Source organism: Arvicanthis niloticus, chromosome 2 (genome assembly GCF_011762505.2).
Source record: "Arvicanthis niloticus isolate mArvNil1 chromosome 2, mArvNil1.pat.X, whole genome shotgun sequence".
Lineage (NCBI taxonomy): Eukaryota > Metazoa > Chordata > Mammalia > Rodentia > Muridae > Arvicanthis > Arvicanthis niloticus.
This window is the reverse complement of record NC_047659.1, coordinates 59,750,028-59,776,725: the sequence shown is the minus strand read 5'-3', so window position 1 is coordinate 59,776,725 and position 26,698 is coordinate 59,750,028. Positions and strand designations below refer to the sequence as shown.

At 51.8% G+C, this 26,698-nt stretch overlaps 1 protein-coding gene across 3 annotated transcripts; it reads right to left on the bottom strand.

The window, feature by feature from the left end:
* Nucleotides 1-296: 296 nt before the first annotated feature.
* On the bottom strand, nucleotides 297-25,884 carry Tnks1bp1 (tankyrase 1 binding protein 1). 3 transcript variants are annotated; one of them, XM_034494255.2, is made up of 12 exons: nucleotides 25,748-25,884; nucleotides 22,893-23,005; nucleotides 21,311-21,941; nucleotides 19,459-19,528; nucleotides 14,238-15,593; nucleotides 9,599-11,706; nucleotides 3,046-3,412; nucleotides 2,646-2,796; nucleotides 2,395-2,531; nucleotides 1,469-1,626; nucleotides 1,161-1,231; nucleotides 297-731 (listed from the first exon to the last, which is right to left on the bottom strand). In XM_034494255.2, exons 2-11 carry the CDS (start codon nucleotides 22,984-22,986, stop codon nucleotides 1,171-1,173), a joined length of 5,133 nt encoding a protein of 1,710 aa, XP_034350146.1. In that variant the 5' UTR covers nucleotides 22,987-23,005; nucleotides 25,748-25,884; the 3' UTR covers nucleotides 297-731; nucleotides 1,161-1,170. The 3 variants fall into 3 exon arrangements, with proteins under 3 accessions (XP_034350146.1, XP_034350147.1, XP_034350145.1); XM_034494256.2 differs by lacking the exon at nucleotides 25,748-25,884 and adding an exon at nucleotides 24,832-25,388; XM_034494254.2 differs by lacking the exon at nucleotides 25,748-25,884 and adding an exon at nucleotides 23,305-23,448.
* Between the last annotated feature and the right edge of the window lie 814 nt (nucleotides 25,885-26,698).

Here is a 26,698-nt window from a genome sequence, read left to right as displayed (position 1 = left end):
AAGCAAAAGGAAACCCACTAGCCCCAAAACAAAGGGTTTCTCTGCTTCCCAGACACCATAATGCCTCTGCTCTGTTCTATCCTGCCCCGCCCCCCCACTCCTATACCCCACCCCCACCCCTGATGGAGTGAAGCCATGAGACAAAGTAAATCTTTCCTCCATTGAGGTGTTTGTGCACGTAGTTTGTCACAGAAAGGAAAAGCTAAGCTAACACAGTGGGGAAATCGCATTTTCCAAATGCTGTCCCACAGTGGGGGAACACGAGTCCTCGCCATACACCACAATCCTGGACAACACCAATTCCCAAAAAACTTTATTCATTGTTTCAACTGGTAAAATGTCATTGGTCTCTGTGGGGCACCTAGCGGGGCAGAGGAAGACCTGGGGTGGGGCTTGGGGTGGGGCCCCACCCATTACAAAAATCAAAGGCTTTTATAAAAATGCTATAAATTGGTATCAAAAGAAAAGCCAAGGGAGGTCAAAGATGGAAGCAAAGAGGGTAAAGGGAAGAGACAAGACCTCCCACCGCTGGGGACGGGAATCCGGCTGGGGCAGAAGGGGTACAAGAAGTTGGGACGGTGATACAAAGTGCATAAATGTGCCTCCCAGACACTCCTCAGAAGTGGAGGGGAAAGGAGGCTGCAGTCTGAGCCCTGGTGGGGCTCCAACTGTCTCCTCACTTGGGGACCCCACAGGAATGGCACTGCCTGAGACTGCCAGATGGGAAGGACCTGCAATTGGATGGAAGAGAGGACAAAGGTCAGAGAAGAGATGAGACTCCTGCTTCCTCTGCCCTCTGGACATCCTGATTCCCTCATGTGAGCCCAGTGCTGAGGAAGTCCCTGCTAGGACCTCAAGTTAGAAGCTCTAAGCTGCACAGGCTAGCTGAGCACACTAGAGGCAACCACAGCACCTGAAGAACTGTCCACCACATAGGATACAGGCCGGGATGGAAGCCTCTTCCCCTCTTCGGACCCAGGATAAATACCAGCCTCAGGAATAAACTCCGAGGAGCTAAGAGACCTAACCAGGTCTCCCTTGGTCTTCCAGCCTCTCACAGTAAGAGGAGAGCTAAAGGCTGGAAAAGAACACAGGACAGGGCCTCCCAAGTTCTCCACACCAGGCCCGACTTTCACCCAAACCCAGGAGCACATCCTTACCTTGGCCCCATCAGATCTTTTTCTTTTTTAGCTTCAGGGCTTGCAGCCAGTTGGGCGATGATCCTTCTGACCTGGAAGGTAAAGTACAAAGGTCACAAAAGCAAAGTTTAAAGAAACTGAACAAGGTAAGAACATCTACCCTCCAATCAGAAGAGGCAGCCTGGGGTTCAGTTGCAGGTCTGAAAGCCCCTACTTACCATGAAGCAATTAATTTCAGTTTTCCACCTCTATAAAATAGGTTTCTTCTCCTGAGGATAATACCCAAAGCCTTGGAAATAAAAAAAAAATCCCTAGAAATGTTAACTTACCCTGAGGATTTTTCTGGCTTTGGGGGTAATGTAAGGGGCTTCCCTAGCCCTGGGACCTTGCAGGACTTAGAACGATGGACGGAAGACTCCTTCTGGCTTGATTTGCTCTCTGTCACCTCCCCCTCCTCAGCTGAGCGGTTCCGGGAGCGTAGCTTGGCCTAGGAAACATATAAAAGATAAGCAGGCAGCAATACTCAGAAGACGAGGCCTTTAACAAGAGTGTGCAGTCCCCGGAACCAGACCTGAAACCCTCTATAGATGATAGTCAAACATCTGTCTCCCTCAGAGCTGATCGACACACCCTGAACACATTAGAAAGTTGTCAGATGAACAAAATTCAGTGAACAAAACTGAACAGAGGGGTGACTTCTCATACCAATGCTTTTGCTTTTCTGTCCCTGCCCCAGAGCTAATTCCTGTGCCTACCTCAAGATTAAGAGAAACTGCTTACAAGAAACCCTACCCAAGCCACCTCCCATTCCCAGCCAGGGTCAGGAAATAACTCCTCTCACTGAACAGCCCAGCCCATCGATGTAGTCCCCCTTTACTCCTACACTGCGCCCTTCACCTGAGCTACTCATGAGTGTAGACTATGCCCACCCCTCAACCCCCACCCAGGACCCTGGAGCTCTGAGATGAAAGAACACCCCTGTTCTTTCTTCCATCAAACTTGGCACACTGCATAGAGTTGAGCAAGGAACAAGGGGACCGTCTGGAACCCTCTTTAGCACAGTAAGAGAAGAGATGAGAAAGGGACTGTGAGATGGATGGATGGATGGATGGATGGATGGATGGATGGATGGGTGGGTGGGTGGGTGGGTGGGTGGGTGGATGGATGGATGGATGGATGGATGGATGGCTGGAAACGCTGCACAAGGCTGGCAGGCCAGGTGGCTGGGTGTGTGTGCTGAATGATCAGATGCTACCTTCAAGGCTGATGGGCTCAGGCCAGGAAAAAGGTTGACTTTCAGTCCCTTAGTGCCCAAGGACATCCGTGTCCGGCGGCTCTGAGGCTCCTCCACTACCTCCTCATCTGAAGATGGCACGCGGGAGGTCCTTGGCTCTGCAAACGTTAGGGAAAATGTATCCAAACCTGAGCAACATGCCAGACACCACCTTTACCACACACAAGCCAGACATTGACACAGACTCCATTCAATTAATACACCGATCGTACCGGTTGAATCTTGGAATAGCCGAGTATCCGAGTCTGCTGTCTCTGACAATCCGAGGGTACCCCCAGGTCGGATGGCTGGGGCCCGGTGGCCCCGCTTACGCCCTAGGTTGGCACGACTCCGATACATGGCACTATCAAGGATCTCAGTGTCCTGCTCCAAACAATAGCAACAACATTACTACTGCTGACCCACAGCCCTGCTTAACCCCAGAGGAGCACCTCAACATCATCCCAGGGGCTGAAGACTGCTGCAGTTTCTTGTCAAGAGGCAACCCACAGCCTGTGTCTGTCTCCCATTACTGCTCAGGAAAGCTCTGAGAATGGGGCTTTGACACCATCACCCACATACCCTGATCCCTCCAACAGCCCGTCCACCGTGACAAGTTCACTCTCCACTGACCTCTATAAAGGAGAAGTCCTCACTGGGGCAGCTGGGCAGAAGTCCTCGGGGAGGCCGCCGAGGGGGTGGGGCTGACACCTGCTCATCTTGCCTAGTGCCCCCTGTAAGACTCCAGGTGCCATCCACCTCTTCTACCTGGCTGGCTTCACCATCAGGCTGAGGCCTCGAGGAAGGCAAAGGGTCTCTGCTCGACGCCTGGGGCTCCCCTTGGCCAGCACCGGCAATTCCTTCCTCCTCCAACAGAACCCTGAGGCCCGAAGCTGCTGATTCCCTCTGAGTAGGTCCCTTAGAGCTGCTGGCTGTCATTATCCCCTCCAGAAGGCTCTGGGAGCCAGAAGGTGGAGAGCGAGCCAGACACCTGCTGGGGCTGCAAAAGGGACAAGCCAGAAACCAAAGTCATTCACCTACCTGTGAGACCTCATTTCTCTTCCCTGAAGCATACAGCACACAAAGAAAGGGCTGAGCATGCTTGGTTGCTTGGAAGGTCCCAGTCCAGGTTTTATCATGTGCTACAGGCTGGGCAGCTTTTATCAAAATGCTTGGGTCTACTTATAGAGTCTGGATTCTTCCAAGTTTTAAAATATTTGCACAAGCATAGAACAAGATCTCTTTGTGTGTCAGTGCATGTGAACCTGTATGTTGAGGCCAAAGAATTACCTCCTTGTGTGTGTGTGTGTGTGTGTGTGTGTGTGTGTGTGTGTGTGTGGTGTCTGTCTGTCTGTCTCCAAGGATAACTTTTGGGAGTCAGTTTCTCTTCTTCTATCCTGCGAGTCCCAAAGATCAAACTTGGATAACGAAGCACTGACAGACAGTAGGCTCTTTTACCAGCCCTGCTCCTTTTCCTTTGATAGGATCTCTCACTGGCCTGGGACATTCTTCAAGTAAGCTTAGTGGGCAGGCCAGGGAGTCCCAGAAACCTTCTCCTCTTTGCCTTCCCGCCGCTGTGAGACTACCACACAATCACATATCTAGCCTTTCTCCTGGGTTCCAGGGACCCAACTCAAGTCTGTAAGCGCTCTCCTGGCTGAGCTGTCTCCCTCGCCCCAGAAGAAGCTACCCGGAGAAGCTGTCTCCCTCGCCCCAGAAGAAGCTACCCAGAGAACAAAACCTAAAAGAGAACATTTTTTATGTCTCATCTGCCTTGTACCTGCAGGCCAAGGCCAGGTGTGAGTCTCTATGTGATATCATACTGTGCTCAAAAAGTTTCCGATTGTATGGAGCTGGAGAGATGACATGACAGCTAACAACCATTTCTAATTCTAGTTCCAGGGGATCCGACACCCTCTTCTGGCTCCCACAGACAATGCATACACACGATACCCAGATACATGTGCAAGCAAACCACCCATACACACGAAATTTAAAAATATGTGAATCTGAAGAAATGTTTTTTTAAAGTTTTAGATTTAGGGTTTTGGATTTTTGAGTTAGGAACGGTATCTGTACCTAAGCCCTTGCATGAGTCCCTCTGCCTGTAAATACCCAGTGTTCCTCTATAGAGTCATTAGTGAGAAGAAAAAATAAAAATCTAAGCCCATCGGCATAGCATCCAGCACTCAGGACATTCCCAGAAATAGCATTTATTACTGCTGCCCTAAGTTACTGCAGTTCATGTTCCACTTGGGAGCACGTGCTGGTCATACTTCCTGGGATAAGCCAAGAATGGACCCACCTGCTCCCTCCCCAAGCTTACACAACCCTTCATCCCTGAGAGCTATGGGCCCTAACCTCCAGCTCCCACTGCTTTCCATCCTGTGTGTTTGTTTCCATTGCCTGTCTGGAGCTCCTCAAGGGCAAAGAAAGTCTCCTTTTTGTCTTTGTGCCCCCGGCATCTCTGCCCCATAGATTGAGACCACACAAAAGATGGGAAGGCAGGGTCACCTTGGACTTCAGCACAGCAATGTGCCTTTTGCCCAATGTTCTCTCGAGGCAGGCATAAACACCAGGAGGGCACCACTCACGCCACGTCCAGTTGCCACTCCCTAAAACACGCTCACTTGTGGAACACCTAGGATGGGGTGGATGGGTGTTGGTAATCACCACACCTACAGGCACAGCCCAGAGCCACACCCTAACCCATACAGGTGTAGTGAAGGCTAGCGGGCAATGCCTGGAAGCCCGGCTGCCGAGTAGCTGGTGATACTGAGGAAGGTAAAGATTCAGGCAGGTAAGTCAATCTTGACCAGGAATTTGAGACTGGGACAGGGAGAAATGTGTCAGTCTGTCCCTCCATAAGCTGCTGATAGATGGAAATTAAAGCAGGATGGGAGGGACAGAGAGAGGGAGGAGGTGGCAGAGGATATACAGTACAGCAGAACGAAGGACTCGAGAGCAAGCCTGGATGGGAGCCAAAGCCAGCTCATCGTGAAACCAGCTTAGAGTCAGGGAGGTGACTCTAACCAGGCGGCAGCAATGGTACCCCACCCAGCCTGGACAACAAAGCCACTGAGAGAATGTGAGCCAACTGAGAAAAGAGTGAGAGATCTACTCTCAGCCCACTTCCGGCAGAAGGCAGTAAGGAACTCTGTCAAGGGGGCGCTAAGGGTGGATGGAACATGGAGCCCTAGGGAATGCAGTGCACACCCACCCAAGGGCCTCTCTGCCTTCTGCATCTGAGAAACCTTCCTTCTTCGGAGCCCAGGTCATCCACAACCTAAGGGCTTCCTGGCAGGACAGGAAGGACGGGAATCTGGGTGCGGAGCCTGCTAGGCCTACAGAGACACAGACTCTGCCCTGCACCCATGGCAGCCTTGGTCCCAAGTCGCATGCCCAGTCCGAGCCTCTGCTTCATCATCTGTTAAATAGGAGTCAGAAAAGTCCCAGAACTTCACTGGGCTTAATGGCAGAAATATGTACCCACAACACAGTTGATACCTGATAGATACAAATTGCTACCATAGTCCTCCTCAACAGAGGTTCCTAGCCTGAGAGGATGGCTCACCTAAACCCTCCAAATGCACTACCCAATGTGGCTACCACCCAAACTGCCCAACACTACCCTCCACTACTGCTCCTGATGGAAATGCAGGGGACAGATCTGTAGCACGTCCTGGTGTGTCCAACTCTAAGACCTGGAATGAGAAAGCATCAGAGCAGGGGCTGGGACTAAGACACCAGAGAGAGATGGAGGGGGCTCAGACAGTTAGAGCCCACAGGAACAGAAAGGAACTCACAATCACCAGCAGTGGGACCTTGTGTAAACCACACTCTCCCTCTGGGCCTCTGTTTCTCCATCCCTGAAATGAGGTAGCTGGACTGACTGACCTTTGAGTCATAGAGCCTACAAAGATTTCAAACTGGCTGGGAAGGTTTTGCATTGTGGGGTCCAAAGGGCAGGAGCAAGGAATGACCAAGAGACCAGAAAATAAGGATCCTGTACCAGCTCTGGCAGACCAGAAGTGCCACGTTCTCCAGGATGAGATGGCCCTAGATCCAGAGGATCAGCTCAAGCTCACCCTCACACACCCACACCACACTCATTTATCATAGTTATTCCTGCCAGCAGTCTGACCAATGATTGTCATCCACGATGTACTTGTTCAACATGAGGACAGTGACAAAAATGTCACCATGGGGCTTCCCTTTATGGACCCTTCACATCCACACTTGCAAAACAGATACAAATACAGGTGACTAGATTATTGGTTTGGGTTTGGGTTTGGGTTTGGTTTGTTTGTTTGTTTGAGCAATTAGCACAGGAGAGGCAGGGTTTGTATCAATCACTTTGCATTTGTTAACCTTCTTCAAGCAAACTCCAAGAGTTCTTGGAGTAAATTCTCATTTTACCTAAGACAGGTCCTGAGGTGAGAAGACCAAAGATACCATGAGGAGAAAAGGCTAATGCTTCAGGTCGCTCGCCTGAGGTCACAGAGGTGGATAGACAATCAGGACTAGCAGATGGGCTCCAAGCCAGACTACTCAGACCCGTTCTCAAGGACTTCCTGAGACAAAGGAAATCTCCAAATTTTTCTTGAACGATAAGCATTCCACAGTGTATTTCTTTCCCCATGTCAGACGGTCATAGCACCAGCTCCCCAGACATTAGTCAGGTAAGTCTGGAAAACTTTGCTCAACTTCAAGTAGTAGATAATGCTAGTAGACACTAAGTCACATGCATGGCCACAGGGCACACAACTCTTTCCAAACATGGGGCTGTATCAGAAAGGACATGTATCAGAAAACATGGCATGTACACAGGCCCTCCCAAACAGTGATTTCCTTCCAGCTGTCGACTAAACATGTTTTCTGTTACATACAATGCTTGTGTCTGGGATAAACTCTAAACTCAGGTGACCACGTGTTGGATGCTGGTAGCTGTGCGCAAAACAGCATGGCTGCTTAGTGGAAGCCTCCAGCAGCCTCATCATCAAAACCATCCTCACGCTGCCACTGTCCTGTTAAGCCTGCATGGAGCCCCCTCTCTCCATCCTAAACACAGAAGAGAATGCCCATCTCCCTCTTCAAGAGCCAACCCCAGTGGGGCAGAGAGCAGACTCCCCATTCCTTAGTAATCTGCTTTGAATAGAGTGGCCACACCTGAAAGCAGTTGATGAGAGGGAGTCAGAAGAATGTCAGAAGGGTCTAGTGTAGCCTCTACCATCTTAAAATGCCTTTTTTCCACTTCAACAAGGTGACAGGATCAAAATCCTTCTCCTGCTGCATGGGGTAGCTGTGAAGATCCATGCAGTAAAATGCACAGCTGAACACTCAGGCAGAGAGGGCTGAGTCCCAGGAAGAAAACTGAGGACACAGAACCTGTACTCCCTTTTGCCAGGACTGCTGCTGCTGGAACCCTGGGCCTCTCAGGGTAACTGGTAAAACAGAAGAAGCTCAGAACCCAGCAACCAGTCCAGGCTCACAGGAAAACACACACACACACACACACATACACACACACACACATACATACACACACACACACACACACACACACCGCCCCTAACACTTAGATCTGCACAGTCCCACCCCCACTGTCGCCAGTGCAATCTCAGCCACTCCGTGTCCTACCCCTCCTCTCAACCAGACAAGCAGACTGAGAACTCCCTTCCTCAGCTCACTTCCTAACACTATGCTCTCTCCCTCTTCCCCCTCCACGACAAATGTCTCTCTCAACCCCCACCCAGAGCCTCCCTAGCCCCTTCCTGGTCCCTCCTGCTCTCCTCCCACTGCCATCTGCCCTTCCACTTACAACAGCCCCCCTCTAACACCTCCCTCTCCTTCCCTTCCCACATGCATGGGAGGAAGCTCCCACTACGGGACTGAAAAAGGTAAAATGTTCTCCACACCAAAGAAAAGAAAACCAAATCTCAATGGATGAAATGTTAATGAACGAGAAGCAATGCCTTTTTGTAAGTACCCTTTCCACAAGGTATGAAACCACCTCGGTCAGTTTTAGAACATCCATGAGACAGACTGGTTGGTTCTTACCAGCCTGCCCTTCTCCCCAAATGGCATGCCTTTAATCCCAGCACTCAGCACGCAGAAGCAAGCTGATCTCTTTGAACTTGAGGCCAGCATGGCCTACCTAGGGCATCTGAGGTCAACCAGGGGGAAGAATACAAAAAGGGTTGGGGGTCAAGGTCACAGGGCTGGTTCTCAACAACTTCAGATTCCTCAGCCACTGCTCTTCTGGATACTACGACAAATGCAGGCTAGACCTCTGAGTTCCCAAGCCCTTGGTCAGTCACTATAATGTAGGCTGTGGTAACCTGGGTTTCCACAGGGTTCCTTCCACTACCTGTGAAAGCACCCCAGGGGCTCATTTTGGATCAGAGCTTGAGTCCTACAGAGCTCATCAGAAACTGTACTAGGAAGATACAACACTTGGTGAAGTGCTGCCCTTGTAGGAGTGAACACCTGAGCACAATGACCAGTTTCCATGTTTTCTTGGTTTTTTTGTTTTGTTTTGTTTTGTTTTTGCTTTGCTTTAAGGGAGAAAAAAAGGCCAGACACAGTGGTATGTGCTTGTAATCCCAGCACTGGGGAGGCAGAAACCAGGTGATTTCCCCCTGGGGCTCCTTGGCCTGCCAACCGAGCAAATTTCAGAGTAGTAAGAGAATGTACCCCTAAAAAAGCTAGACTGTGACAGAGATGACAGCAGAGGTAGTGTCATTCCATCCACAAGCACAGAAGCTTGTGGATGTGCCTGCACACTCATGTGCACTTGTACATACACAGACAGAGACAGAGAAAGAGAGGGAGGGAGGGGAGGGAAAGAGAAAGAAAGAGAGAAAGTTGCCAGAAATCAAAAGATGTGGCAGCTTCTACTTCCCTAGACAGCCATAACTCAAGTCATTGAGAAAGCCCAAAATGGTACCTCAAATTTTACATTCATCTTCTAAAATAGAATATGTTTAATTTTTGTGTTTCAAAGTTCATCATAAAATATAAAATGTCGAACTGAACAATCACAGCCCTGAAGGACTGTTTTACGAGAGAGAGAGTTTTATGAACACTAGAATCCACAGAGAGAGCTTGGTTTCCCTCCTCAAAGAGGTCCCCTATTTAAAGAGCAACCACCCCTCCCTCCCAGCCCCAAGATGGAGTGCCTTACCTGGCTCCCAAGCTGGGTGCTTCTCCTGTATCCATTCCAGTGTCTTCAGAAGGAGTCTCAAAGGAAGGTGACGAGCTGTCCTCACCCTGTGTCTCTGGCCCACTTGTTTCACCAACTCCTAGCTCCCTGGCTTCTAAGGGGTCTTCAGTCTCCAAACCAGGGGACAAACTGCCACTACTCTTGGGATCTAGCTCTAGGTCAGGGCCCACTCTCCCCACCCCACATTCCCTAACTTCACTTGGGGCCCCACAGAGCCTAAGGTTCCGGAGTCCCAATTCCTGGGCCCAGTCCATTTGCCCAACTCCACAGCCCCGAGAGCCTTCCGACTCTAGGTCACAGGGCACCTCCAAATTCCTCAGGCCTAGATTGTCACTCCAGTCTACCTGACCCACCCCAAGTTCCCTAGGCTCTCCAGGGCTGCAGCCTGCTCCTGGTGCCATGTTTCTCAATCCAAGATCAGGTGTCCAATCTGCCTGTCCAACTCCACGCTCTCTTGACTTAAGGAACTCTCCAGCCTCCACACCTGACCAGTCGGGCTCCCCCACACCACTCTCTCTGGCCTGGCTATGCCTTCCTACCTCTCCCTGCCCTGGCGAATCTCTGCTCTTCGCCTCCATGTTGGAAGTCCAGTCCTTCTCCCCAACTCCCATGCCCCTGGGCTCCTCAGAATCTCCAGTGCCCAAACGCCTGGCCAGATCTCCATTGTTCAAGCCCAGGCTGTCTGACCAGCCCATTTGTCCCACAACATTCTCTCTAGCTTCACTTGAGCCCTCAGAACTCATACAGCTAGACACTTCCAAGTTCCTGAGACCTAGCTGGTCAGTCCAGTCCACAGCCCTGGCCTTTGTCTCTCCAGGAGGCACAAAGTGGCCACCTCCACTCTTCCTGGAAGGGCTGAGGCCAGAACCACTCACTCTGTCATTGCCGATGATGCCAAACTGATAGCTACTCTCAGAGGCCTCCATGCACAAGTCTCTGCTCCAGTCTTGCCGCCCTGGACTAAATGCTGCCTCCGACTGGGCTGCAACACCAAGGCTGAACTCCCCAGCCCAGCCTCGCTGCTCTCTCTCTTTGTCTTCCAAGTCTACGTTGGTAGGGCTCTGACTTTTTGCCTGCATTCTCCCTTGCAGCCTTGTGATCTCCTGACTGGAGTCACCATCTTGCCAGTTGCCTTCGTTGTCTTTCGGCCTGGCAGCTCCATCTTGCAAATTAGGTGCACTGGGGCTCAGCAGGTCCCCAGATGCTCCTCCCTCCAGTGGACCCACATCCCTGCTGGCCTCACAAAACCTGTCTTTGCCAAGTGAAGTCTTCTTCTCAAACTCCTCATCTTGCTGCTGAGCCTCCTCAGGGCTGAACCCAGAGCTCAGAGATCGTGTTCCGAATCCTCTCTCCTGTGAGCCGAATGCCCTTGAGCCACCACCACTGTAATCCTTTAACCAAGCACTCTTCTCAAACTCCTGGTCCTGCTGGGCATGGATGCTGAATACTGAATCTCGCTTCTCAAACTCCCGGTCCTGCTCTTCAGCATCCTGGCTGCTATAGCCACCAGAGAGGTTCTTCATCCCTAGTTCTTGATCGTTTTCATCTGTATCCTGGTTGGTGCTTACAGACACTCTCTTCCCAAACTCCCAGTCTTGAAGGCCAGCATCTCGGGTCCTGAAAGATCCCAAGGAATCTCGCTTCCCAAACTCGTGGTCCTGGAGCTCTTTGTCATGGCTGGAGTAAGGGTCCTGGGAATCTCTCTTTCTGAATCCCCATTCCTGTGCATCAGCCTCCAGGCCCTGAGTACCAAGCTGGGCCGGCTTTCCCACTGCCCGCTCATGGACAGGCACTTCGCTCTCATCTTGACTACTGCCAATTCCGATCACCTCTTGGCCAAGGCTGTGTCTGCTGGCCCACTCCCTAGTGCTCCCCTCCCCGGATCCTTGCCCACACTTGCTGCTCCAGTCTCTTTCAAGACCTGCATCTCCAGCGGGGCTCCTGCCCGCAAGGCTGTAGTTCTGAGAAGCATCTTGAGACCAGCTGGAAGGACCAAAACTGCTGGGGTGAGAGTCTGCTGCAACCCCAAATTCACTCTGCAGGTCTTTCTGGGCCCAGCCAAGGAGTCCCTGGGAAACAGGGGTAGAAGAAAAGGAAAAAAAAAAAGAAAAGAAAAGAAAAAAAAAAGAAAAATAAGGAAAGTAAACAAAAGATAAAGAGGGACGGAGGGAAGGATTGATTGATTTTAGAGTTAATCCAGGTGGGAGTCATTCCAAATTGAGAATGATGGCTACCTAGTGGCTTGGAGCCCCACTCTGGCAGAAGAACGCTGCCAGGATTTCAGCTGTGTGACCTTGAGCAAATCACTTAACTACTCTGGGCCTAAGGATCCTCATTCTTAAACAGGTAATTGCTACTACATGGGACCTTTGTGAGATGATCTATCAAGAGCCATTTAAACAGCCTGGCACACATGGACGCACAGTGGGACAGTCCTATGGTCATGTTTACAGCCCTTGGGCAATACCTGGCTAGCTGCCAAAAGAAATCCTGCCTGAAGGAGAGGCCTAACTATGGGACTGAGAGGAGGGGGCACAGTGTCAATGAAGGGCAACTGACTTACAATTTACCTTTCAAGCCAAGTACTGACAGCACCCAGAGCTCTTCTAGCACCAGTGAGCACCCAGGCCCTCTTCCCCTCTGCACAGCCTTCCCCAGGAAGACTCCACCCTCAGCCAGCCCAGGAAAGTAAGGGCACAAGACTCCCTGCACCCCCACCCAACTTCCCTGACTCACCCCAGAGCCAGAGGGCAGACGGGCTTGGGGCTCAGGGCTTCGGAGCCTGCCAGCCTCGTCCCGCAGTGCCGCGTTGGCCAGGAGCCGTTCCAGGACAGACATGCTAGCTTCCCTCTCCCCGGGCCAGGCCATGCCCCCACCTCCCCACTGACCACCCTGGGGCTGCTGGGTGAGCCAGGTACCGGCACGGGGCTGGGCTGCTCCCCTGGCCAGGACCTGTCTGACGGCTCTGGCTCCTGCCCGTCCTGGTCTTGCTCCAGACTCCAGGAGCAGTTGCCCGTTCTGGCAGCCCCGCCCAGAAGCCAATTGAGTCACCCACATCCTGGGACAGACACACCTACTGCAGGAGTCAGTGTGGTGTTAACCCTTTCCTCCTCCTCCTCCCTCCTCCTCCAAACTCCAGAGGGCTTGGGGGGGAGGGGGTTCCTCCTTGCCTCCAGCTCCGCCCCCAACCAGTCCGGTCTAGGACTGAAAAAATATGTCTCAAAAGCCACCTGGATCCTAGCCTTTAAATGCAGTCTGGTAGGAGAAAGGGCACAGAGCCGACGGCTGGGCTGGTCCTGGCTTAGGCCCAGCTACTAACTCGCTGGGTAACTCTGCACAAGGCACCACTTCCTCTGGGCTTCAGCTACTGGGCTCCAAACCAGCTCTGAAACTCAACGGGAATTCCAGTTGTAAAAGCCAACACTTACAAAGCATTTATAATGAGCCCAACACTAACCTCAGTACTTTTACATGCACTAGCTCATTTAATCCTCTCACCCTCTGAGCTACAGCCCATCACAGTCATCACCCTTTGACAGACACAGAAACTGAGGCAAGAGGTAGAAAAGTATCTGACTCACACCAGGTCAGAGAGTTAGTAGAGCCAACTGAGCCCAGGTTACAGACCTACGCTAGCAGACGAACCCAGGCTCTCCACGTCCACACAACGTTCCCTTGCATAATATACCCAGGAATAACAGTTCTGTACATCGCATGAGGCACTTTCTCCATTTCACTAGCTGGGGAGACGGCTACATAAGGAAGGTGCTTACAGCACAAGCATCAGCGCTCAAGTTCAGCTCCCCGTACCAGAAAGATTTTGGCATGTGTCTTTAATCCCCATAATGGGGAGGCAGAGACAGTAAGATCCCTGGAGCTAGCTCAGACAACCAGCCAGTCTAGGTAAATGGGTTATCTGCAGGTACAATGAGACCCTGTCTTAAAAACTAAGATGACTGGGGGCTGGAGAGATGGCTCAGCAGCTAAGGGAGCTGGCTGCTTTTCCAGAGTTCCTGAGGTTAATTCCCACAATTGTCTGTAATGGAATCTGATGCCCTCTTCTGGCATGTGAGTGTACATGCAGATACAGTACTAATATACATAAAAATAAATAATAAATTTTTTTTATTTTGGTTTTTCGAGACAGGGTTTCTCTGTGTAGCCCTGGCTGTCCTGGAACTCACTCGGTAGACCAGGCTGGCCTCAAACTCAGAAATCCGCCTCCCTCTGCCTCCCAAGTGCTGGGATTAAAGGTGTGTGCCACCACTGCCCAAATAAATCTTTTTTAAAAAAAAAATAAGATACCTGAGGTTGATCTGGCCGATATATGTGTGTGCGCCATGTGCACACACGTTTATGAAAGGGCAAAGGTTACAATTAAGGTTCACTCCTAAGACTGCTCAGCTAGTGAATACCGGTGTCAGGACTAGAACTCTTAACAGCTGAACCCTAAGCACAATCCTATGCAGTTCTGCTAGTGACTGCAGATAACGAGATGTGGGTGCACAGCTGCCTTGCCCTCTGTGATGTTCATGTTAAAAGAATAAAGCCCATCCAAACCCTACCCCTGATGCCCTATCCCTCCGTGTGTCCACCTTACCTCAGAGCAGGTGGTTGGTGATTGTATATCCTTTAGCTCAGCTCCAGCTGCCCGCCGCGCACTGCCTGAGTTGGGTGGTGGTGATGCCAAGAGATCATCCAGCCATCGAGAACTGCTTTCAGGGCCTGCAGGCTCAGGAGACACGCTACAGGGTTCCTGAGCCTCCGTCATGGGCTGGGTAGTGTCTGCCCAGCCCAGGGTCACCACCTCCTCCTCAGTAGACAAGGCCTGCCCGGGATCAGGTACATCAACGAAGAGGATGCAGGGTTGGTCAGAGGGTGTTGGCTGCTGCTGTCCCAGCACTGGCTCTAGTACAGGTAGGGCTGCCTCCCTAGTGGCCAAAGTAATTGGGGACTCCTGCCCCGCCAGTGGCTGCTGGTCCTCATAGTTCTCCTTTGCCTGCAGTAAGGGTGTTCCAGGTGGGCCCTCAACTGTAGGGGTAAGAACAGCTGGGGACTGAGTCTGACTCTCTCCATCATCTCTCTGGGGTAGAGATATGCCTGGATCATTTCCCTGAACCCCAGAAATAGGCTTTCCTGGGCTCTCTGGAGCTGATGGGGTTCTGGGTCCCAGCTGGGACACTCCTTCTTCCCTGTCAGATACAGCCCAACTGCCAGCTTCAGCAGCCTCTGCAGCCTCACTGGCTTCCGTAATAGGAGATGGAGGTGGGGAATCCAGCCGCCACACACCCAGACCTGAGGGCCTTGTGGGGAAGGTCCACTCAAATGACTGTGACAAGCTCCAGTTAGACTCTGTCCCACTACCAAAGGGACGATCTAGAGCAGACTGGCTCCCCTGATCTTGGGGCAGAGCAGCCAGTGAGCCTCCCAGCTTCTCTTGGTCCTGGCTCGGTGGCCGAAGCACACCTTCTGAGAAACGGCGCTGACCCAGGCTGCTGGGACGGGATTCCGTGTGACCCCTGGCTGCAGCCTCCTCCCCACATGGGAACGTTCGTGTGAGGTCTGGCAACTCAACCCCCTCAGTCAGGGGTTGAGGCAAGAGGACTGGGGGCTGTACTGGGCTGTGGTGCCCTGAGACTGTCTCCACAGGAGAGCTGTTGGGTCTGAGGGTTTCTGGGGCTGCCTCAGCAGGTAGCTCTGAGCTAGGGGAATGGCATGGAGGCTCATCGGGCAAGGCTGCACTGGGGGACGCTGGAGTCACAGGGAGGCGGACGGAAGCCTCAGAAGCTTCAGGACTCTGGGTTTCAGAAAGTTGAGAATGGCAGGAAGAACCCTGGTGGCTTGAAAGCCCAGGAGACTCGGAGACTGGGACAGAGACTTTAGCAGGGAGGACTGGACTGGTAGAATGGCCATGTTCTGAAACATCTGCACTTGAGGTGACCTGGGTTTTGGAAACCTGCAAGAGAAAGATCAAGAGTTGTCACTCATTTCTCAGCTGGGTCCAAGCTCACACAGAAAAAGGCTCAGGAGGTGAATTCAAGCAAGGCTCCTCTACCAGGTCATTGCCCCAGAAAAGGTGCCACGTTCTAGTCACTTGGCAACATTTTCACTATTTCAGTGGCTCAACCCCAAGGCTCACTTAAGGCTCTCCTCCAAGAGATTAGAGTTCTCCGACAAGCAACCTATGCTTTATAAATGGAACAAGGAGGAAATCTGCTGACCATGTACATGAATGGAAGGGAAAGAGCTTGCCCCAGAAAACTACAAGTTCATTCCCAGCCCAGAGCATCTCTTAGGTTCATCAAGTGGAAGAAAGAATCTCCATCCTTTGCTCTGTGTGCCCACAGCTCTCAGTACACCTCAAGGAAGCACGGAGGCCGTGGAGTCAAGCAAAGAATAAGGGGAGTCACGAAAGGGGCATGGTTTCTAGTAATCCTCCTATAAATTGAACATCTAATTTCTACGGGGTCTCCAGGGGCCTCGGGTTCCCACCTGTACTCTCTCGGGCTGATACCAATGTCTACCTCAGAGTAAGATAAGGATTAAAAAAGATTTGTGCATATTGGCCTCCAGTATAATAGAAAAAGAAAAATCTGCTATGGTTACTGGAAACAGAGAGAGGAGACGACATCGGGAAAGGAAGGACGCAGAGGTGGGACCAGGCCCCTGGTTCTCCTGCACTGTTCCACTCTGCTTTCTCCCCAAACGCATTAAGTGGATTCATTTGATTTGAATGAACACTGACTTCTGAACTTCCCAACTTCTGAACTCCCCACCACTTGAGGTCATGACCCCTAGCCACTGCCTGCAGTGCTGTCATCACCTGCTGGATCTGGGAAAGAATTCTACTTCTTTTCCAGCCCCTAACCCCAATCTCCATTCTCCTCTGCAATAATCCCAGACTTGTGCCTTTAAACTGTATCATTAATGCCCCATCCCTGTCAGTCTCCTGAAAGCCACTTATTCTTTGAAAACAGTAGTCCCTGGATCACCGAAAGCCTCCCAGCATCAACTTTACGTAAGTTCACAGTGGTTCCAAGAGCGGTCGACTCTAGCATTTGGTTCTGTTCCCTGCATTCTTCTGAGGTCATTCATTTAGCCCCAGTCCTTCCCAGTAACTCTCATCACCGCTGTCTCCAGTCTCTACTTCAAGTCGGCCACCAGCCCAGCCCACTTCCTACTTGTCCTGTTTGTTCTTTTTATGTTCCCAGCTCTCTCATTCCTCAACCCCTTTGGGAAGCAAAGGTCAGGAACCCTACTTCCTCCTCGCAGTTCCATCTCCCCTCGTAGCCCTCAACTCTCTTTTACTGCCATCAACAGTTGCCTTTCACACAACACAACCGTTGATGCCGTCTCTCTATCCATCATGCTGTTTCAAGCTATTTAAATGCAGCTGTCTGCCAGCTCAAGAACCTGGGCAGCTACATGGCTGGAGAAAAACACACAGCAATGATACTTGGTCTCCCTTTCAGATTTATCACTGATCTAAAAACTGGTTCCAGAGTGCTCACCAACCTACTGCATCCCACCCCACACTACCCCATCCCCACTCTGTTCACCCCACAGACAACATATTTATAAGCCTCCCCTCAAACCTCAAACCTTCAACACCTCCTTCCCACCCTCTTTCAGCTAATGGCCTTGCTTCCGGTTCTCTGAGAACAGAAGAGAAAGCTAACACTCTGCACCTTTCCTATCCACACCACCAGGAGCCTGGAAGCCTAAGGGCTTGGTTCCCTTTCCCTGACCAGGCACTGTCCTTGCTCCAGGCTAAGGTCAACCCCCTTCTCTCTCCTGCATCACTGACTTTTCCCTCCCTACCGGATCCCTCCCACAGCACACCAACTGCTCTACTTTCCTGTCTAACAGAAAGCAGGAGAGAGGGAGAGGGAGAGGGAGAGGGGGAGGGGATGGGGAAAGAGAGAGAGAGAGAGAGACAGAGACAGAGACAGACAGAGACAGACAGACAGACAGCGTGAGCCCACTCTGGCCTCACATCTCTCGAGCTACCATGTGGTTTCTTAAAAGTATTGATCACCTTCACTACACACAGCTCCTCTTGCCCACCTCTCCTAGACTCACTCCAAACAGGCGTTCTCCTTCATGCCGTCCACCTAACTACTTGCCAAGGTTGCCAAGGACCTTCCTGGAGCTAAAGCCAATTGGTGCTAACCAGAGGAAGCAACCCAGCCTAAGTACAGCAGCTGCTGGCACACTCCTGCAGTGGCACACTCTTTGCTTGGCCAGGCTCTAGAGTTATTCTGTCTCCATTGCTGTGTTTTGGGCCTCTTCCCTCCAGTGTATCACCTACTCCCTTGGTGGCCTGAGTCAGTCTCAGCCACCATCTCTACATTGACAACGTCCTAAGACTTCCCTTCCGACACACTCGCTTCCCCTAAATGTCATACTCCATCCAATCATCCAGCTGACATTCCCATTTGGATGTCTACAGAGCATCAGGAACTCAGCAGACTCAAAAGCAAACTCCTCATATGTCTCCCAGCTATGCTTTGCCTTTAAAGGTCTCCTTTTAGTAAGTGGGAACCTCACCTTTCTGGCTGTGGAAACCAAATGTCTGGGGGTATTCCTAGATTCTGCTTGTTCTCTCCCTTTCACTTCAGGAGAGACCGTGAATGCCCCCCCCACCCAATCACCTACAAATTCAATCCAGATCCCACCACCTCATCTGTCAAGTCACCTGGATCCAGCTAACAATCCTCTTGATCCCTGATGCTATTCTGACTTCCCTACCTCTTCTTAACCTAGGAAGCAACATGTCTCCTTACAACTAGGCCATCAGATGCCACTCCTGTAACTGTTCAAACTGTTCAATGGCATCTTCTCCTTGCTCAAGCCAAAGTCTTTAGAGGCCTCCAGGCCACTGTACCAGCTGGTACTATTACCTCTTGGTCCTCACCACCACCTAGTCCTCCTCTCAATACACCCCTAGAGCTCTTGGCTTCATTGCCTCTGCACACGCTGAATCCTCTGCCAAGAATGCTATTCCTCAGGCACCACACCACTGGTTACCTGACCTACATAGTGAGGACTTCCCACTATCCTCACTCAGCACATGACCTCCCCAATTCTCCCAGCAACACCTTATATATCTGCCAGTTTACAGGATGTCTATCTTAGTGTCTGGCCTGCCTGCCTGCCTTTGGAAGGTGCGGTCCTTACAGCAGACGCAATGCGTATTTTGTTCTCTGGTGTTCCAATTCAGCACACACATACATAAGAGTCATCTCTCTCTATTCTCTCTCTATTCCAGGGCACTTGGGACAGCCTCTGACTAACAATGGCTCTCCAAACGAGGGCCATTTTGGACACAGTTTGCTCAAAAAAAATTAGGTTTCATAAGATGAGAGAATGAATAGGAAGCCCAGACTTTCCCCTTTCTGAACCCAGGCACAGCCAGGGAGAATTCAACCTCCCAACAGTCAGATACTTCAGGTCCTGCCTCAGATCAAGAGAGTTACTTAGCCTGAATACTGTCATTCTCGAAAGAGGCCGACAAAGCCTACTAGCTAGAATTACCAAAAGGACCTGCTCAGCAGCACATAGTAGGGGCTTGGTCAATGGGAGGCGGATCATAAGTGCTGCTCCTAATCAATCATACCGACCAACCATACTTAGCTACCTTAATGACCAGGCACACTGGCCTGGGAGGTTAAAAATCAATCTGAGTCTTGGAAGCAGGTCCCTGGGCAAGTCCATGGGCCACAGTGTCCCCCTTCTAAACTGAGAGAATAAGAAGTGATCTCAGAGGACGCCCCAACTCCACTCTACACAACTGTACTCACGATCAGAAGACAACTCACATCGGTAGGCGGTTCAGAGCTAGCCAGTTTAGCCAGGTCCCCGTTCATTGCCAGGCTGGAGGTGAGGTTCCTGAGAGAAAGAGAGACAGAAGTCAAGCTCGCGGGGAAGTGGGGCATAGTTACGCATGCCTTTAATCCTAGTACCGGGAGGCTGGGGTAGGCCAGTTTCTGTGAGTTTGAGCCTGGTCTACAGAACAAGGTCCAGGACAGTCATGGTTCTACACATGAGAAACTTTGTCTCAAAAAAACAAAAACAAAAACAAAACAAAACAAAAAGAATGCTGAAGTCTGTCCCAAAATAGAAAAGAGGGGAAGTTAACCCTCTCAAGCAAGTTTAACAACACTCAAAGATTAAACACCTCAGGACTTATTCCTGAAGTTGGCCTGGAAGCTCTAGGGATAAGGAAGGTTGTGCCCACGGAGCAAATGCCCAGAACATAACACCCACTCCCTTCCTGTACACAAAGGGTTAAATCCGCCCCCTTCTCTTATAGAACAGCATTATGTGTGTCCAGGTCCCTCAGAGGTTCCCAAGAAGATAATGTCTTCCTCTCTTAGTCCCTGAGGAGTTAAAATTCTTCTCTGGCCAGAATGCAACTGGTCCCAGCAGCCCTGCTGATATTTCCTGAAGGGTTGTGGAATGGGGGTGGGGGTGATTTTCCAAGACTGAACCCTTCGTAGATGGAGAGGCATCCAGAGTGGGAATGAGGATGCCCTCCCAGTAGCCCTGGTCCTAGGGGGTGCAGCACAGCCACCAGGTGTTTCCAGTGAGAACAAGGCAGGCTGGAGGGTAGGGTAAGGCAGGGTAGGGCAGGGTAGGGCAGGGTAGGGCAGGGTAGGGCAGGGTAAGGCAGGGTAAGGCAGGGTAAGGCAGGGTAGGGCAGGGTAAGGCAGGGTAAGGCAGGGTAGGGCAGGGTAAGGCAGGGTAAGGCAGGGTAGGGCAGGGTAAGGCAGGGTAGGGCAGGGTAGGGCAGGGTAGGGAAGGGCAGGGCCTGGCCTCCACAGTGGTAGAGAAAAGGCAACCACTGGGCCTAACTCTGCATTCTTCAGGTTGGTGCTCTCTTGCCCTGAAAAGCCTTAGGTGGCCAAATCCTTCACATCCCTCCAGGCCTTGAATCCACTGACCCACGGAGCACCTCCCAGCCAGCTTTCCCTTACAGGCAAGCCAGCTATTGGTAAGAAGTGCATCTAGGAAAACATCTCCAAAAGGAAGAAATCTCTATGCAGAAATTAGCTGAACCCCATCACACTCCTCAAAGGCGAGGACTGTACTCTACAGATTCCAACATACCCCTCCCTGGGGCCCCAGCATGGTGCTCTGCATGTGAGACCTAGCAGTTTAGATCACAGGTTTCAGAATCATACATATCTGGTTTAAACTGAGAGACTCTAGGAAGTCACTCTGGAGCCTTGATTTTCCAATCTCTAAAATGGACTTAACAGTCCCTTCCTCCAAAGAACACAGATATGTACACAATGGACTACAAACTAGTCTGCTGAACAGTATGACTCTCTAGCATAACATGGATCAACTCTGTAAAGAGAACTATAGTAGGCTGGGGATGTAGCTCAATGATAAAGCACTTACCCAGTATGATCAAGGCCCTGGGTTCAATTCCTAATAATGCACGCGCGCGCGCACACACACACACACACACACACACACACACACACACACACAGAGCAGCAGCACCACCACCATTTGCTAGAGATGCTTTGGGACTTGGCCTGGGTTTGCCTGTATTCACGTAAGTAACCTGACAATAAAGATGATAACCCAGACTGGAGCTCACTTGTTCCATAGCCCCTTCAAGACTTCAAGGACCTATACAGTCTCTTAGCCCTTCCTTACCTTTCCTCAGGAGTCTTACTATGCTCTTCCTGGCACTCTGCAGGAATCTCTGCTGTCCCCTCCTTGGACCATCCTTTGGCAGGAGTCTTATTATCCTCCTCTCTGGGGCAGGAGGCACCACAGGTCCTGGAGCCATATCGAGAACTTCCATCGTGGTTAAAAGTGAGGCGGGAGCCCCAGAGGCGGTCAGGGCTGGCAGGGATCTCTTTCCGAGGCTGCTCCATCTTAGCCAAAATTTCTTCTACTGTACAGGCTGCAAACCGCTCAGAGGAGGGACGGAAGGGGGCAGGGGCCTTCCGCACACCCCCCAGGGCAGCACACCGAGCTGGGGGTGTTAAAGGGGGCAAGTCTTCTTTTCCAGCATCCTCTTTCCCAGACTCTTGGGTAACTTCTCCTCCGGTAGCTGCCTCGGCTGTAGGCCTTGGTGTAAATGGGAGCGGACGCTTGCTGACACCATAGGGCTGAGGTCCTGCCAGCATGTTCATCTTCCGGGCAGAAGGCAGCTCAGCCAGGGGACCTCGAGGAGGACGAGGCCCGACAGGCACCAGAAGGCTGGGTTTGGCAGGCAGAGCTGGCTTGTTGGGCAAGCCCCGGGGCTTGGGCTTGACAGGGGGCTTGGCTCGTGGGTCACCTTTCAGAAGGAAGGATGCATTAGGAACTGTCTGAAGAACCACGAAACATAAATTCTTGTGACTCCTGCTGCACCAAATCTTCCACACTCCAACTTCAGAACCCATCGTTCTAGGTGCAAGTCAGTACCACCTGTTCCATGAAGCCTTCCTTGATTTTTCACATCCCATTATACAGCCTACCTTCTCCAAATTCCTACAACATTTACCACTTCCCTTCGTAAAAACTCTGGGTGCTTTGGCACCTTATTCCTCTAGCATCCTATGTCGCTCCTAACACAGGTTCCTACCAAATGAGTGAACTGAACAAAGAAGCATATCCATCTACTTGGCCCCACCATGCAGTCAGCCTGTGTTCCCAATTTAGCCCTATTTCTTTATACAATCCGCTAAAGCACATTTCCATAGTGAAGTTTGAGCTTCCCTTGTCTCCCTGCTGCTCTCCTCTTGCCACCTCTGTCATTCAGTTGGTTATCAGGTATGCAAACTTTCTATTATTGACCTATGTCAAACAGAAGTAAATCTGCCACAGGAAGGAAGAAGGAAAAAAAAAAATCAAGGGCAGAAATCTACCTTCTATATAAGGCATTGTAATGCCAAATAAAAGACCTTGGGAATTACTCACGGCCACAACCTTCTATAATAGAATCTTGTATCACCCACTCATTCAGCTAAGCATTTAAAAAGTCTAGACAGGGAGAGAGAAATGCACTCCATTTCTCTTTCTGTGCCTCAGTGTCTCCTCAAAGACTCCCCGGACCTGTCTCAAAGGCTCTATTTCCACACCTCACTCCCACCAGGCATCAAGACCCTTCAGCAGTCATTTCAGACTTGCTGCCTCTCACCTCAACTGTCACTCAGCTACCTGCTGGGACAGAATAGGGGTGCAGCCTCTACCCTCCCCGCCCTCCTCCCAGCCACTGCCCCACCCTACACCCATCACCCATTGGTACCTGGCTCTGAGCCAACGGGCGCCAGCTCCTCCTCCATATCCTGGGGCAGTGGGGAAGCCATGGCTGCGCTTTCCCTGAGAGTGGATCCTCTCATCACATACAGCACCCCCTGCCTGAGAAACGGGAAGCAGTGTGAGCTGGGGTGGCTGAAGACCCAGGAAATGGGAGAGGTGGAGAAGGAAAAGAGCTGGGAGAGGCAACAGGCTTAGCCAAGGAAGTCTATTTCTAACCCAGGCAGTGTGGGACAGGAAGAGGGAACTCCAGGAGGAGGCCGGGAAGGTCCCCACAGCCACATCCTCAACTCTTGACACAACTCTCCAACTCTTGGCTCTGAACCTCAATGATCTAGCACGTGAGGGGGCCACCTCCACCCACAGCACCCCCAAGCTCCCTCCTGTGATACCCTACTTACAGTTCCTGAGGCAACCCTCTCGAGTCAGGGAGCCCCACTCGAGGTGTCCACTCTGAGCAAAGCAAGAAGGCCAGAAACTCTCAAGTCTCTGGAATCACCTCATGGGAGACGGGAAAAACCCGCTCCTCCCCAACCTGGGGCTCCGCCCCACAGCCGGCCCCCCCTTCCCATTCTCCTCCCTCCCTCTATGGCTGGGAGTGGCTCCCTACCCCCCCACCCCCCCCATTCTCCTTCCACATCCCTGCCCCCTCCAGCACTCATGAGCTGTCTCATCCAAACACAGGGAAATAAGAAATAAAAAGTAAACATCTGGAATACATTTTTTTTCCCTTTAATTTCTCAATCGTTTTGGCTTCAGCTTGGAATTTGATGAGGTAAAGCCAGGGCCTAGTCCTGTTACCATAGCAATGGCCTCCCACTGGATTTCCAGGGCCTAGCCAAGGGGAAGGAGGAGTCGGCCTAGGATGGGCAGGGAGGACGGACTGGGCTTGATTGCATGGGGGTTGGGGGTGTAACTGAGATGAAAACTCCCTGGGGTTCCCCCTTCCAGGGCAGTCAGGGAGGGACCTGCAAAGCCTGTGAAATGGGAATGTGTGTGCATCCTGAAGGAGTTTTGAGGGTTCAGAAGAAATTAAACCAGATGATAGCCACATGGTAGTTAGCCTGTGCTGGGAGCCTCTAGATCTGATATTGTAAGATTTAACAACTAAATGGGTCTATCACTTCAGAGCTGTGTGAATAATCTAAGGCTGTTTCCCTATCTAAAAAATAGGGTATTAAATGAGTTTCAAGCCAAACAATGCATGCAAAATACCAAGCCTGGAAGTGATTAGTAACAGTTGGCCATTATTAACGTGCCTCCAATCAGTGTCTCCAGTGAGCTATCATCCTTGGTTACCACCTCTACCTACCTCTCCACCTACCTACCCTAGGCTGCAGTTCTAGACCATCCCTTCATGTCCCCCACCCCAAATTCTTCAGGCTTTCCACCCCCTCAGTTCCCACCCAGCTACTGAAGCACCCTCCCACTCACAAGACCCCCTCAGGCTCAGCAGCATGGTGACTAGAGAGCACTGCTCCTCTGGTTCAAGAGCAAGGAGAAGCTGCCAAACGCGTGGAATGTAGACAGCCCTGGAGGGCAACCCAACCCTTTCCAACCCTCACTGGGTTACAACCTCAAAGTTCCCTCCCACTCCAGCTGCTCTGAGAAGACAATTCTCAATTCTAAAAGCAACCTGTGGTGCCGAACCTTTGCGAAAGGTGTCCCTGTCCCCTTGACCCTGTCCCAGCTTAAAGAGGGCACAGACAGTAACTCCACTCCTTCAATGTCAATCAGCTAACTACCAAGGGCTGTTTCCCTTGTATGTGGGTGAATAACGTATGAGGGCGGAGAGATGACAGAAAAATAAAATAAAATTAAAAATATAAACAAGATTGCTTCCTTGTCCTTGAACATTGTTACAAGGGATATGATGTGGGTGGTGAGAAACGGAGGAAAACTAGTCCAGAAGAGAAAACCCCTCTCACCTGGGGGCTTGATGGACACCTCTGAGGTTATAAGGAACTGCAGAGACGAAAACAGGCTCTGAGTCCCCCAACAGGGGAGGTGGCTACAGTAGACAGGCCCCAGCCAGGAGCCCCAGGTAACCAAGGCCATGCCCATAAGCTGCACAATCGCAATGCCTCAAGAACTCCCCCACCCTTAGTGGTCTAGGCAAACCAGGCAGCCCTGGGAGTAGAAGCAGCACCCAAAGAATGGAAGGGAGCGAAGTAGCTCCGGCCCTGGACAGGCACTGAAAAGGGCCTGAGGGCAAGCAGGGTCGTCCCTAAAGGTCTCCTGCTGGACGTTCAGCTAGTACGGTCAGGAGGGATACGTGTTGGAAGAGGGGGGCTAACAGGAAGACGGAACAGCCCAGGGTAAGGGGCTGTTTGGAAGGCCTCCGTGGGGAGCTTACGGACACCGAGCGGCTAGCCGAAGAGGAGGAGCAGACGAGGGTGGAGAAGGAGGGGGCGGCAGCCGCCGAAGACTGCGCGAGATGCCAAGCAGCCCGCGAAGGAACAGACCGAGGACTGGCGATGGGGACTCGGTGGGGGCGGCCTGGGGTGGATGGGGGCGTGCCGTAGGAGCCAGGGAAGGGGGCCGGTGAGGGTAAGGAGGGGGTCCCTCGAGCAGCTCCGCCCGCCCCCGGCCCCGCCCCACCCTAGCCTCTCCCCGCTTTCTTCTGGCTCACTGCACGGACGCCTTCCACCCCCGCACACACGCGCTAGCTCCGCAGAGCCCGAGCGTCCTCAAAGCCCCAGGCCCTCGCAAACTTTCCTGGTGACCCCCTCCCATCGCTGCCGCCCAAATCTGAGGATCAGGCTGCTAGGCGCCGGGTTCTTTCCATGCCCTTCCCCGCCCCCATCCCCAGACCCCGCCCCCCTCCTCCTGCCGCGCACTCACGCGCTTCCCCGGGACCAGCTCCACTCAGCGAGGCACCCCGACGCCAGTGACCGCCGCCGCCACCGTCACCGCGGGACCGTGCCAGTGCAAGCACCGAGGCCCCTCCCCTCGTCCCGCCCAGAGACACGCCCCATGCTGCTCATGAATATTCATGTTGGAAACCCGGAGTAGGAGAACGATGCTGAAGCAGAGTCCGGCGCACCGTACGCAAACAAGCACAGATCCCACATAATTATTCATGACCTTGTAAATGAGGGGCCGGTCCTGATTCAGATTTAGGCGAAACTGACGCAATATTACCCCAGCGCCACCGAGATGACTGCCTAGAGAGGAAACCGCCCTGGACAGCTTTCCCCAAGCCTACACTGATTACAGCACCATAGAGCGCGGGCAGCACGAAGGGAACCGTTGGCGGACTGGAGTCTTCCTGTTACACCTGAATCCTCTGTGAGCGGCAAACGACCTGACCACCCCACGTGGATAAATTCTGATTGAGAGCCACTGTGACAGGTGGGGTAGTTTTTTCCCTCCTGTTATGTCTCCTTAATGATCTTTTAGATACAGTTACCAAACACAAAGTTTTGTAGCCCTTCCTTGCCAGCATCTTCTCATACTTAACTTCACAAATACAGACAACTCATTTCCCCAATCCTCTTGACTCAGGTTTCCACTCTCTACACTAGAAAGTCAATCCTCATTCTATTATCTCAAGCCTTGTAAGACCCTTGACTCATAAGGTGATTAAAAAAGCTCAGAGCCGCCACCGCTGCTGCCCCCACCATTGGCTAATGGCGTGAGTGGAGCTATGAGAGGCTTACTAATCAGATCAGCACTCATTTCTTGACTCTCAGGTGGCACAGTTCCACAGACAAGGGTGAAAACTAACACTTGTCCAGCTGAGAAGGACACGATGTAGCTGGAGACTTGCTTCCCAGCTGGCCAGGAGGAAAG